This window comes from Caloenas nicobarica, chromosome Z (assembly GCF_036013445.1).
Source record: "Caloenas nicobarica isolate bCalNic1 chromosome Z, bCalNic1.hap1, whole genome shotgun sequence".
NCBI lineage: Eukaryota > Metazoa > Chordata > Aves > Columbiformes > Columbidae > Caloenas > Caloenas nicobarica.
The window spans coordinates 61231126-61244981 of record NC_088284.1 but is presented as its reverse complement, the minus strand read 5'-3'; the positions used below and the strand labels follow the sequence as shown (position 1 = coordinate 61244981).

Genomic DNA, 13856 nt, shown 5'->3' with positions numbered 1-13856 from the left:
ATTATTGTACAAAAAATGTTTGTGCAATTGTCCTGGTTTTGTTTAGAACAAGACCAGTTCTCTATTAGTGAATTTTCATTTCAGCTGAGTTCTAAGTAACTGCACTCTTCTGAATTTGGCTGCATGTTTTTCAGACACTGCTCGCTCCAGAGCTGAGAACGGTAACAATGGTATGCAGAAGAGGCCCAGGTTTAGACTTACTGCTATGGTAGCCAAGGTTACTGATAAGTTTTGCATGTCCCGTAAGTGAGAGTGGCGTATTTGCAAGGAGAGGCAGACAGAACAAGTGACTAAAATTGACCAATTAAGTATTCCATCCCATACACGTCATACAGCCTATAAAAGGGTCGCGAGGGTCTCGCCCTCTTCGACCATAGCCGGCATCTGAAGAGGACCCTGCCTGTTGTGCCTGTGATCCAAGGCCTGGTTCCAGACCCTGCATCCCTGAATCCAGTTCGGGGTTGCTGCAGAGTCCAGCCCAGGACTTCTGGGTGCCTGCCCTGCAGCTGCTGGAATAACACCAGCTCGGCAGCTGGCAGCACTGCTGCGCCATGCTAGGAAATTCAAGATTGGTTTTGTACATTTTGTATTATTTTCTCTATTTATTAGTAGCATTAGTAAAACATTTTCAACTTTTCCAACTTGCAAGTCTCTCTCCCTTTTCCTATTACCTTTCCTTAGTAGGGAGGGCAGGGGGGTTAACGGAGAGCATCTGCCGCGGTTTATTGCTGCCCTGCAGTAAACAGTGACAGCAGTGCAAAAAAAAAAAAAGCATGATGCACACCAAGGAAAGAGATCCAGCTATGCTTTAATAAGTCAAAGCTTTGATAGCTTCAGTGACAAGCTGAGAAACCTTTTTCTTCTGATTTTCTTAGTAGTGTCAGAACAAAAAACTGTAATTTAAACAATCCTCATACCAAATTATGATCTGTGATTGACCTGTGGTAGACACGAATGTTTTGGCTGCAGCATTGTGAGAGTGTGTCAAATAGGTAGTGATATCTCCTTGGAGCTAGATGGTAATGAGGGCTAACACTATTGATAGAGATTTCACACAGCCATTGGGATTCTGCCACAGCTTCATGGTGAGTTTTAACCAATTTAACCTTTGCCTCAACTCTTAGATTTATCTCTTGTCTTTTGACTGCAAATGTCACTAGAAATAATGGCAACCATCCATAACTTGACAATTTTAATGGAATAATCTCTACTAAAGAAAGATTCCAAAATCACAATGGAATGCATTTTGGTGCTCTCCATGCTCATTACCTTCAGCTACACACACAACTTTTAAGTTGGATAGATATTTCATAGTCCTTCTGAGAAAAAGACTTGCTTGTCTCCAAGCTGATCTTAATATAGAAAACAGAAAACCAAACTTCATCTAAAGTAAATGAATTCAAATAAAACATCAGAGAAAGTGGGGAAAAAAAAAAAAAAAAGAAAAGAAATTGACATCATATTGAAGACAACTAAATGGAGGATAAAGAAACATAAATACCACTTGGGAAAGTTCTTTATTTTCCTTCTTCTCTGTAGCCAGGCCTTTACTTCAGGTGTTGATTCAGGAGTTGGTTTTGTATGATCAATTGTGTATAAATCCTTGCCTTGTTTCCACAGCTGGTATCTGTCTGGTTGAAACTTCCTCACAAAGACGTCCATGGATATTGTCACCATGTCTCTCCTACAAGTGCACTGCATGAGAAGATGGTAATTTATAAGTGACAAGTAATGGAATACATTGCAGGCTGCAGTAAAGAAAGTCTAAAAACTTCTAGACCAATGAACCACTACGGTCATGTATACACCCCCTGGTCAACAGACAGGGCCTTGGCCAACGAAAAACCTCTGCTCAGAGAAACTTGTAGACCACTGACCGTATATGACCACAAGCTCAGATTCAATGAGGGTATAAATGGAGCCCACCAGAGAAGCCCACCGAGTTTCTCTCCTCAGAGCAGTGCTCTTCAGTTGAAGATTCTCCTCCTTTGACCCAGGATGCCATTTCTAAGGAAACTTCCTCAAGGATTGAGAGCCTTTGCCTTATTAGTGAGCAATTACATCTTCTGGGGTGTTCTTGAGAGTCTTCATTTTTATGAGTGAGTAGATGCACATTCTGAATCATCATTCTGAAGTTCTGAGGATCCCCTGAGCCTGAGATAGCTGTGCAGTAATCGGATTCCCCTTGGTATCCCAAATCTGTGGTTTACTGAATGCTTGCTGAAGCATAAAATAATTTTTATTAAAGGCACATTTCATTCTTGATTTATCACTGGTTATTTTGGTTGCAAGAGGAAAAATAAATTCCCCCTTTGAGTTTGCCATCTGCCTGGCTTGATTTTTGTGTGCTTCCGCAATGCATGTGAAAACTTACTCTACTTAAATCAAAATCTTCCTTTTTACCCCCTTCCTCACATTTTGGTGAGTAAACATCATCCAAGAGAAGATATTATCTGAACAAATGTGACACACTAGGATTTCTTAATGGTACTTATGGACACTCCATTGTTTGATTAACTCCTACGGGTTAAGTCTAAAAAAGAAACTTTGCTCTATTAGCTGTTCTTGACAGTTTTATGCATAATACTATGTTAAGTCCAGAGACTGCATATGTCTTTAATGGCATAACGATTTTAGTTTTAAAAATAACTCATGTAGTATCCACCTGACCCACAGTTCTTTACAGGCATATACACTCCTAGCTTTTAACCCTTCAAACCAAAATGTATAGGAGTACCTTATCAAGTTGCAGTTTTGCCCAGGTTTTTCTACAGTGAAGCAGCAGCAAGCAAGAGAGGGGAATATTATGTTTAAGGTCTAAAAGAGTGTTTTATAAACATCCAATCTGACCACCTGTGCAATGCAGACCCTAAAATCTCATGCAGTACTTTCCTCATCAACTTTGCTCTAGACCTTTATTTTAGTCTCCCAAAGAATTTTTGCATTATTTTTCTTTACAAATCATGGACATAAGTGGGATGTTTTACACTTATTTGAATAAACTCTTAATGATGATCATGGAAATGCAGAGGAGTCTTCACTTGGCATACTGCAGATGCTGAGAGAATTTTCGGACTAAAGTTACTGTACCTAATACTCAAAAATGCTTAATATTAGGAGACTGCAATCAGAAAATCAATATCCCTGCAGCATATAAACTATTGTGGTGGGTTAACCTTGGCTGGCTGCAATCTGCCCAACAACCTGCTTTCTCATTCCCCCTCCTCAGCAGGACAGCGGGAGAAAATAAGACGAAAAAGCTCATGGGCTGAGATAAGGACAGAGAGATCAATGACCAGTTACCATCACAGACTCGACTTCAGGAAATTAAATTAATTTATTGCCAATTAATAACAGATTAGGATAGTGATGAATACAACACTACAAACACCTTCCCTCACCCCCCCATTTTCTTAGGCTCAATTTCGTCCCTGACCTTGGTGTCTGCAGGGCTGTTTCTCTCACATTTTCCTCAGACCTCTCTCTCACAGCTGTTGCACAGTGTTTTTTACCCTTTCTTAAATATGCTATCACAGAGGGGCCACCAGAGTCGCTGACAGGCTCAGCTTTGGGCAGCGGTGGATTCATGTTGGAGCAGGTGGACCTGTCTCTGTCTGACATGGTGGCAGCTCCTGATCCTTTCTCGCAGAAACAACCGCTGCAGCCCCCTCCACTGCAAAAACCTTGCCACGTACAACCCAGTACAACTATTCCAATTAAAAGTAAATTGACTGGCTAAAGCATACAATCTCTCAAATGGAAAAACTTTTCAAGAACTTAGTGTTGTAGACAAACGAGTCTCTTCGACGGCAAAATTGAGACAGTATTTTCTTTCAGGTAAACAGAGAGATATACATATATATGTATTAAAAAAAGCTGGCAAATGCATGGCCTAGCTTTCTGATTTGCTACAGCTCATTTTATCTCTTCTTTTAAACAAGGAGGGTGTTTAATTACAGATAAGTTGAAACACACAAGGGACAGAATCTAACTATTCTATTACACTAACTAGCTTTCTGTGTGCTGGATGCAGATTTCTTTGTCTGCTATTTCCATCTATCATTTCTAGTCTAACCTTCTTCCTCCTGAAAAGCACAAGATATATAACAAAAAGAAGGAATCACAGATCTATTAAAAATGCTTGCTTTCCTTTCAGTATGTGAACATCAATATGTGGTATGTCCACAACACTGCCTTCTAATGGAAAAGAAAGAAGAAAAAAACCTTCAAAATAGAAATTGTAATTTTATGCAGCTGTCTTAAGGACAGTTTTTACCCAAAATAGGATTAAAATTTTCATTTTTAAAAAACCATGTGTATACGTGCATATACAAATATTTTGTAAAAGGCTTAATCTTATTTGAAATAATGTGTCTTATTCAGAAAGTCCTTGATCAGTCACAATGAAAAGTAACAGAAAAGCAATTAAGATACTTCTGTATACTGGAAAGGTGCATGGATGGTTCACTGTAATATTTTTAACTTTTAAAAATGAAATTTGTAACATAAAGACAACCAACACTGCATTTTCTCTCCATTTACACACAAAATCCTTTAATATCCAAGCCATGCTGCTACATGTGAATTAGAAATGGTTGTTAAGGTAAAAAAATTTAGAAGAATATTGTTTTTGTTGTTAGGCACCAAGACTTCCAGTGGTTTGGAAAAAAATAATAATTATTTAATTCAGCATTGAAATATCAAAGAAGAAAATACATCGTGAGATAAAATGTATTCTATGATGGAATGATAATAATATATGAAAAGACTGAAAATAAATTACGTCTAAACGAGGCACACAATTTCCGTTTTTCAGTAATCTTTGATCAGTTTCCACCACATTTTAATAGCACTACTCCAAATTATTCAGGCAGGTATTAGAAATAGAATTTTTTACATGTTTTAAAGCTTTTAAAAGCATACACTTCTGCGTAAAAAGTAATGGAGAAACATCATGCTCAACAGTATTACTCCTTGCTTGACAATACAGAAGACAAGCTTTTAGGCACTAACAAACAGAAATTTTTGGAAGTATCATATCAGACAATGACAGCAGATACTTTCTGAAATTTCTACTCATATTCCCTAAAACAAGCCAAGAAAAAAAAATAATCCGTTGCTTTGATAAATAATCTGGAGGACTTTTTTGTTCTTCTTTGTCATGGTGGTGATGGTTTTCAATGTTTTTTATTCATTTCCCATTTGACTGACTTGTAGCTGACAGTTATAAGGCTTCCAGCTCCCAAAACAAAAACATGACTGAAAGATTTTCTCCAAAGCAGAACAAAATGTCATTCTGTTGAAGAAGTCTCCAGGGACAGACGCAAAAGGGACATGCCATTGTCTACTAAAAATACTCACAGTGACACCTCCATGGAGCACAGTAATTTTGGAAGCATCTTTTCATATTTTTTTAAAGCGATGCAAAATCAAAGTTGTTGGATCACCATGTAAAATACAGCTGATGATGCTATAGATAAACATGGCAACTTCTGCATTGGCAACTTCTGCATTTTCTATATGCAGTTGAATTAGTCTGACACATATTTTTCAAAGATCAGTATGAGAATTAGAATCCTTGAGGGAAAAGAACTCTCTCACAAGCCTTTGATATTACTATTAACATCATCAATATCACCATTACTATTATTTATCCTATCATAAAGATACAGCTTGAGGGTAAGCGATTCAAATAGCAGTTATTAGTAGCTGCAAACCTTTATAGCAATGAATTGGAATAAAAATGTTTCATCAACTTTAACTGATTAGTAAAACTAAATGTAAGATATATCTGTAATATGAGAAAATTAGATAGGAGAGACATACTCAGCCAAAAGAATTTTTCAATACTTGCTATTTGTGAATAGAAAAAAGAATTATTTTGTGCAAAAAAAAAAAAATCTTCGCATTTTGAACTCTGATTCATGAAAATATGAAGGAATACAACCATCTTCTAGACTTACATGTATTTGAGTTAGACACATACTTCAGCACATTTTAAAACAGGGGTATTTTTCTCCTAATTGCTCTCACTGAGGTAATTGGAGAATTCATGTTTTGATGAGCAGCGCATTGACCCACTAACATCTATGCTAGTACCTAAGAATAGCTCTTGAAAAACATTTTATATCATTAAGAATCAAGTACATGTCTTAAGGGTCCTTCTAACACTCCATCATTAATATTAAACGCTTTCATCAAACAGTCACTGGATTTTTTAAACTAACTTTAAAATATTCACTCTGAGAGAGTATCATATTTTGCAGCAATAGAAAGCAAATATATGATTTATCTCATTATTTGATTAGTTGAAGGTGAGGAATATATCTTAGTATCCCAGTTCTAAGCACAGAAATGTACATACAGAGTCAAGCCTTTGTGATATGCATTTTTCTCTTTCAGTTCAACAAAATGTACCTGATGGTGTACCTTCTAAGATATAAAACTATGTCTTTATCCACAAAAATATCTCCTCAGTCTAAACATCAGTTGTTATACTACGGTGTTACAATATATAATATATTAAGCTTAAAATATCCAGAGGGTTTTGGATATTTTGCACTCAGTAATGGATTTTGTTAATTAAAATGTGGTTTTTGCTATATCTGAAATGTACTTCAGTTAAAATTCTTCCAAAGTATTAATTTGAAGAACAATGGTACTTTGTTAAGCTAATTTTGTCCTTCCTTTACACAATCATTTCAGAAAAAGAGTCATCCAATTCATGTTGCAACTGCACAGTCTAGGTAAACTTTTCCTACACACCTGTAGGACAGCACGTGTGAGAACAACAGGCAAGAGAAACAATGAAAAGTTCTCTTCTTTGTAAATACAAAACAGATTTTTACAAAATATATAATAAATCAACAAATTAGCAGAACAAGGCAAGTATTAGGCTGGTAACCTTTTTTATACCCTACATAAGTCCCAATCCACAAAACATACTCTAAAAATTATCTAATCAAGCTATTTTTCACTGAGACACCTTCCTAAGTGCTTATAATGGTTAAAGGTTTCTTCATGGTACAGTGGCAATGATGTATTTATTGTAGGGAGACATCTTAAATAATTTAGATTCTTCTTACCATCTTTACTTCAACTGCACTTGAAAGACTATCTCACCCACTGTATTCCACTCTTCATGCAATACTTTAACTGAATCATGTTCAAACAACGTAAAAAAATGTGTTTTGATAAACAACACTTTAAAGGTGCTGCAAGTAGAACTGCTTTCTTTGGACTACCTGTAAAAGAAGTACTTGACAGGTACTGTTTGTTAGGAGGACAGGATTTAATAAATCCTGGTAACAATAACTGTTCTTGCTATGGAATCAGGCAGTGATACATTTTCACACTGACCTTCTGGCAACTTGTAGGCAGTGTTGCAGAAACCTTTGATATCAGTTAGCCATCTGTGCAAGGTTCAATAAAGCCAGCCTTCCTTTGGTAAGTCAGAGAGTACACTCACTTTTTCCCTGACACATCCAGTCACACAAGAAAAATACAAATTCAAAACACCACTCTTTCTAAGGTTCTTTTTATACACATTCCACAATTTTTTGGGTAAATAATAAAACAAAATATTTCTAATAAATTCATTATTTGTATTCATATATACATAAGCCAATATTCTGCAATATTTTTAAATAGTCCAATATTTAAGTAATGCATTGCAAAATATGTGGGTTTTTTTTCTTTATTCCTATTTCCAATTTATTTTACACTTATACATAATGCCACCTACAAATGACCACACAAAAAAGAAGATGCAATTTATATTATGTAGAAATGATTCAATCAGCATCAGATGCCATTGCAAAAATGTGGCTGTTTTCCTCCAATTCCTTTGAAACCTGGCAACAGGAACAGTGTGACAGGATGCAGCTGAAACAAGCCCATCTTTTCTTAAATCTTCCACCTCTCAGCCCTTTTCCTCTTTAACTGCCTGTTACACCTTCTTAATTATACCTGTTTATTGGCTAAAATAAACTGTTTACCTCCACTGGATTATTTAAGACCATATCTGTGTACCACTACTAATGTTGCTAGTTACTCCAGCAAGTCACATTATTGTCAAGGATTTCAGAAGTCTTTTTTTAAATTCAGGTTCAGATTTAACAATAATTGATGATTCATGGTTATATAACCAGATGAGTATAGACACATTTTTTTCCGCAACAATTTGAATTTCACAGAGCTGCAAACCTAGCTGCCACTATGAAAAATTATGGTTGCATTTACACGTATAATGCTCACAGACAGTTCATGTTGAAAATGAAATACTATTGAGACTCATCTAAAGCCTTAGGACTACTGAGCACTCCTGAGTGTTGCTTCTGAAGCACTGCACAGCAAATGGAGTAGTGACTTGCCCTTATATTAATAATATGATAAATAACATTTTAAATTTAGAAAATAATTTTTTCTAAACATTTTGAAGATGTTCTAAAATGTCATGACATTTCTCTAAGATTTCCTCTTTTAGCATCTAGAACATAGTATTAAGGGATGTTAAAAACAGCGAATTAACGTTGTCAATGGTGAATCACAGTATATAGTGACTTCTGCCTGGGGGAAGGAGAAGAAAGCAACGAAATTCCAATCAGAGGGGAAACCTGTGGCCAGGTCTCATCTGAAGCATATAAAGCACAATTATATTCATTAAGTTTCTCTAAGGCATATGATAAATTCTTGAAAAAGCTTGGCTCAGTTTTTCAGAATTTAGATACCCCAAAATTCATCATTCATGTACATCTTGTAGGCTTCCGTAAATGCGGAGTCAAACAGCAGGCTGAGTCAACCTTGTTTTGTTTATATATTAATAACCTCATTGTTCCAATTGTTGAGTGTTATTCTTAACTGAAAATCCAAAGTAAGCAAGCAATGGAGCATTATGACATTAAATTTAAAAAAAAATCCTATCATAGACAATGCAAAGAAAAAGCATCTCATTCAAACAAACTTCAAAAGGAAGATTTTCTGTCATTGTTTAGTAAATCATCCGGCTGTGCTGATATGTTGAGAACAGAGGCTTTCTGGCATAGGTTGACTAGGTTTGGGAAAGCAGGAGAGGATGAGAAAGTAGGAGAAAATGTCAGTAAAATTGATACTACAGAATCATCTGTGACTTTTTCCTTTAATGAATAAAAGCTGCATGGAAAACCCACCCAAAGTTTTCCTGTTAAGACACTGACACACTTCTGGTCTAAGTCATCTTGCAGGCTGACAAATCAGACCCCTCGAATGTTCCGACTAGGGTAGTGCAGTGGCAAGTTAAGCAATGAAAACTGCAACAACACTAAAAGAATGAAATCAACTCACAACCCAACTCTTATGGTTAGTATCTTGGAACGCTGGGCTCAACTATTAAAATTACTCAAACATATAACTTGCAAAAATATGAATCAAAAGAGTGGAACCAGAGCATTATGTACTTTATCTGCCACAAAGAGGAAAGAGCACTTGAATCAAAAGAAAATTCATTGCATGAAGTATGCATTCAAAATAGGGCGAAACTACTCCTAGACGTTTTTGGAAGAAATGGAATATGTTTCTGTTGACTAAAGCTCTCATACAAAAAAGAGACTCATTGATGCAAAGCAAAGCCCCTTCTAACAAGCACTGGGTTATCAACAAATACATCATTGTCACTGAAGAACCTAGAGAAACACCTGCCAATAGTAATGGAAAATTGAACCCATTCCTAGAAAATATGAGTTTCCAGCTAACAAATACGATACGCAAACAGAAAGGCTCAGTGTAAACAGAGACTGTATTTAATTTAAACTCATAATGAAAAAAAATGACAGATCATTCAAAGGAACAGAATTTCCTTCCACTCAAGTGAAGAAAAAAAAAAAAAAAAGAAGGAGGAACAATGATGTTGACAACATAGCCCTTTCTGGCTTATGGTTTCTAAAAGAATGATAATCAAATGAAGGACTTGACAGAAGATGATGACCAACATTCCTCTTGCCTCAGATAACGTACCATGCCCTAGAGTTCAGAAAATAAACATTACTTCACAATTCACTGAAGTGGTTATATTGCCATAGTGATCACAGTTTATACGCTGATAACTATGGATATAAGGCAGGAACTTTACAAAAAAGATCTAATAATTCTGTTCTAGGTGTAGTCAAGCTTTTGAGAGAACAGTAAAAGCAAAACACATTAACTCTGCAGCTGTATCAGATACATCCATTTAATTTGTTTATATGTTCATCAGCCCATAAAAGAGAATGAGAGTTAGAGCAAACTAAATATCACGGAGTATTACAACAGGTAAGAATGAATACAAAGCTGGCATACAGAGCTCAGTGTGGAGCATGCAGTCTCATTACTAGATAAGAAATTGAAACCCATTTACTAAGGTACCAGAATTACTTGCCGTGTCTTTGGTTCAATACATTTTATTAAACCAGTCTATAGCAGGACTGCTCTCAATCCATTACCTCTTTGCCTTACAAAAGCCTAGTGTAGCTTGTTATTTTCAAGTATCAGTATTACTTGGAATAAAAGCATGGACTTGCCATTAGCCTATTCAGAAGTAGGCTAGATGGTCAAACTGCTGATCAAAGAAATATCTGATAGCATCAAAGACTGCACAGACAGTAAAAAATATACACATTTGAAAAGACAATTTTTCTCTTTTTATTCTGAGAGATTTATGTTGTGATGCATTAGGTAGGACTTTGTTTTGCTGCCCACGAAACACAGAATGAAAGGAGTTTGGTATTGCAGAGAGTTATCACCATGTAGTACTGGACACTAAAAGAACTTCAGAACCACAAGCTGTACAGCTATGTAAAAGAACAGACATCCACCTATATCCATGGTCTTTCTCACACACCCATACATCCACACAAGATCCTTCAGCCATGCTCTGAAGCTGGGAAAGTAGTATGACCAGAGATCCGTGTGGCTGCAAAACATAAAAGTATTGCCACTTTTTTGGCAAGGTGACTGTACTACTGACTTGTTTATACCAACTTACATTGTACACCACCACAACTCCTTGGCATAAGGAGGTTGTGAGGAAGCATGTTCAAAACAGTTTTGTCTTCATCAGTAAGTCATGGACGATTCTTGACCTGTCAAGTGTGCTTAAATTAAAACCTCCTTACTACGCTTTAGTATTTTTAAATCTGCATACAATTAAACGTGTGCTAACTGGCAAATGTTTTAAAAGGATTTCATAATATGGGTAGGACAAAAGGCTGTGCAAGATGGAAGGCTTACAAACTTCTCTAGTGAGAGTTATGCCGCAGGAAGAGGAACTTGCCAAAAATACAACAAAATGCTGATCATTTGTATTAAATAGATTCAAAAGGTATCACGCTATTATGACAAATTTGCTTTTATCAAACAGTATGCTTAGTTTAGTTTTTTTTTCCTTTTCCTTTTTTTATTAAACAGAATGCAATAAAGAATATGTGTCATCATTATTCAATTTTGATGGCTGTAGAAGATAAAAAGATCATTTAAGATCTGTATGCCTTCTTTCAATAATTATTTTCCAACGTAATCAGAATTGCCATCATCCAGTTGTTCCTTATGTTCTGACAAAAGATCAGGATTCTGCGTGTGAGAGAGTGACAATATGATATGCTGCTTATTGAATTTTTCTGCCAAATGAATAGAAGATATTTTCCCATAACACTGCAGGGAGATAAAAAATTTCTGTAGTCATAAAGTCCAATCTCAGCTAATGAAGCATCTACAAGCAAAACAAAAACGTGACTAGCTTCCTGTGGATTGGATCCAAAATTTAGGATAGGTGTTTGATGATTTCAAGACAATCAGGTAATCATAAATACCTCTTCATAATCAGCTCATCCAGGATATTAAATGAGAATATTTTTAACTAAGGATTTTGGGTAAGCATAAAAATCTAAATAGTGCATTTTTGATGCTGTCATATCCTCAAGAATATTTGGTTTAATGAGACACTGGACTTTATGCTTGGAGTTTGTATTACTGTGGTTCTTATTTACCAACCATAAAATGTATTCTTTTACCAATTTTAGTCCATTTAAAAATACATTTATTCCACCTGAAATAAATAAAACTGCTATTGAAATTTAAAGGCTTTAACTTCATAGAAATATCTTGTTTGCATTTCATGCAAAAAAAAAATTGTGCTATGTGCTTTTTCCCTCTGAGAAGCCTTTACAGGAGGTTTGTACTCGGCAGAGAGAGAATTGATAAGACCAAACAAATGGTCCTCTATGATATCCTGGTTGCTTTTTAATCTGTGAAAAGTCTATTAATCAGACAGAACATGTCAGAAGAGTGAGAGATTTCTGCATCAACTCTGTATTAACTTCCAACATTCCCATACATTCCTATGAGATGTTTTATTCCCACTTGCAGCTAGCCTGAAATCTATCATAAAAAAAGCTGATATCAGTTCAATGGGCTGGCAGGCATTGAAGACCAATCTCAGATAATTTAACCTCATTTTGGCCAACTGTATTTCTAGTTAAAATAAAATATAAAAAATAAAATAAAAAAATAAAATAAAATCCCAACATTTGTATGTTTTGTACACCAAAAAAAAGGCCGTAAATACAGATGTGTAAAAGGAAATCACTATATGTAGTTCTTTTATTTAGGCCTTCAAAAAAAGGCCTTCCTGTTGTGATCTATTAACTAACAAGAAAAAAACCTACATAAATATATTCTACAGTCAGAAATACGTTCTTCAAGGGAAAAAAAAAGTGAGCAGCAGTAGCTTAAGCCATTTTTTCTGGCTATTTGACACAGTAAATTGAAGTGGGAAAGTTAGGTTAAAAAAAAAAAGGAAAAAGAGAGAGAGGGAAAGATAAAAATGAAATAGTATTGGCTATTCTAATTTTCTAATTCTACATTAAATACCTTTTACATAGATTCTGTATCATAAAACCAGAATATTGTGATCAACTCAAGCCCTACTGCGCTCTTGAAGACTTGCACTAAAACAGTAAGTTTTGTCTCTGCGTAATCAGATAGTTACACCATTTTTAACACAGAGAACTATCTTAATGTAGTACTCAACTTAGAGCAGAACAATCAGAATTTGTTACCCATTTCCATAATTTTCAATAGATCTTTTTCTTGCTTGCTTCATATCTACAAAGCTACAAATATTTCAAATAAAGAAAATAATAGCTTACATTCTATAATAGTTCCAACTAAGAAACTCAACTCTACAAAAATAATTTTAGTTTGACTTCAATGTAGTGTCCAAATTTCTGAGCATTTCCATGCCATTTGGAAGAATTGATGCTGGAGGTGAAATCCTCAGTTGCAGACCTTCAAAAGTTTAGGTAATATAACTCTATGTTCTGGTTGGGAGGAGCTTTTTTAAGTTCAGGCCTGGCATTTTAACATGAATACACCTCAGGATTGCTCTCAAAGAATCAACACTCTCATTTGATCCAAGTTGTAATTGTGTCCTTGTGTTCACTTTTTTTTCCCAAAAGTCAAGACTGATGTTAAATTACATATCTTGATGGCAGGATCAACAGGACAAAATATTAAACTATACAGAGACTAGAACAGAATATGTAAATATCTTCAGTAAAGTATGGAAATGACCAGAGAATTTTTTATTTTTCTCCTAACTTTTTTTTCCTTAATCCCTCTTAAACACATGTAAGTGCTTTAAGTCCAAATTCTAGAAAACAGCACTTAAAAGTTTTGTGTTCAGCATGGGTCTCTGAATACTTAATAGGGTTATTTTTTATTTATATTGCATGTGATAAGACCAAATTAGATCATTAAATTTTAACATTCCAGGGAGGAATGAGAATGGCTTTCTGATTATGTCAGAATAATTAGTGTAAAACTTTTGTGTTTACTTTTCCAGTGTG

At 35.3% G+C, this 13856-nt stretch overlaps 1 protein-coding gene across 3 annotated transcripts in view; it reads right to left on the bottom strand.

Annotated features, from left to right (window-relative positions):
- Positions 1 to 13856, bottom strand: part of KDM4C (lysine demethylase 4C) — a 265656-nt gene that overhangs the window by 123236 nt on the left and 128564 nt on the right. For 2 of the 3 annotated variants that reach the window (XM_065655476.1, XM_065655478.1), the window contains exon 9: positions 1502 to 1695. The exons of the other annotated variant lie outside the window; for it this stretch is intronic. In XM_065655476.1, coding sequence (XP_065511548.1) covers positions 1502 to 1695 — 194 coding nt within the window. The remainder of the gene's footprint in view (positions 1 to 1501; positions 1696 to 13856) is intronic. 3 annotated transcript variants of the gene reach the window in all.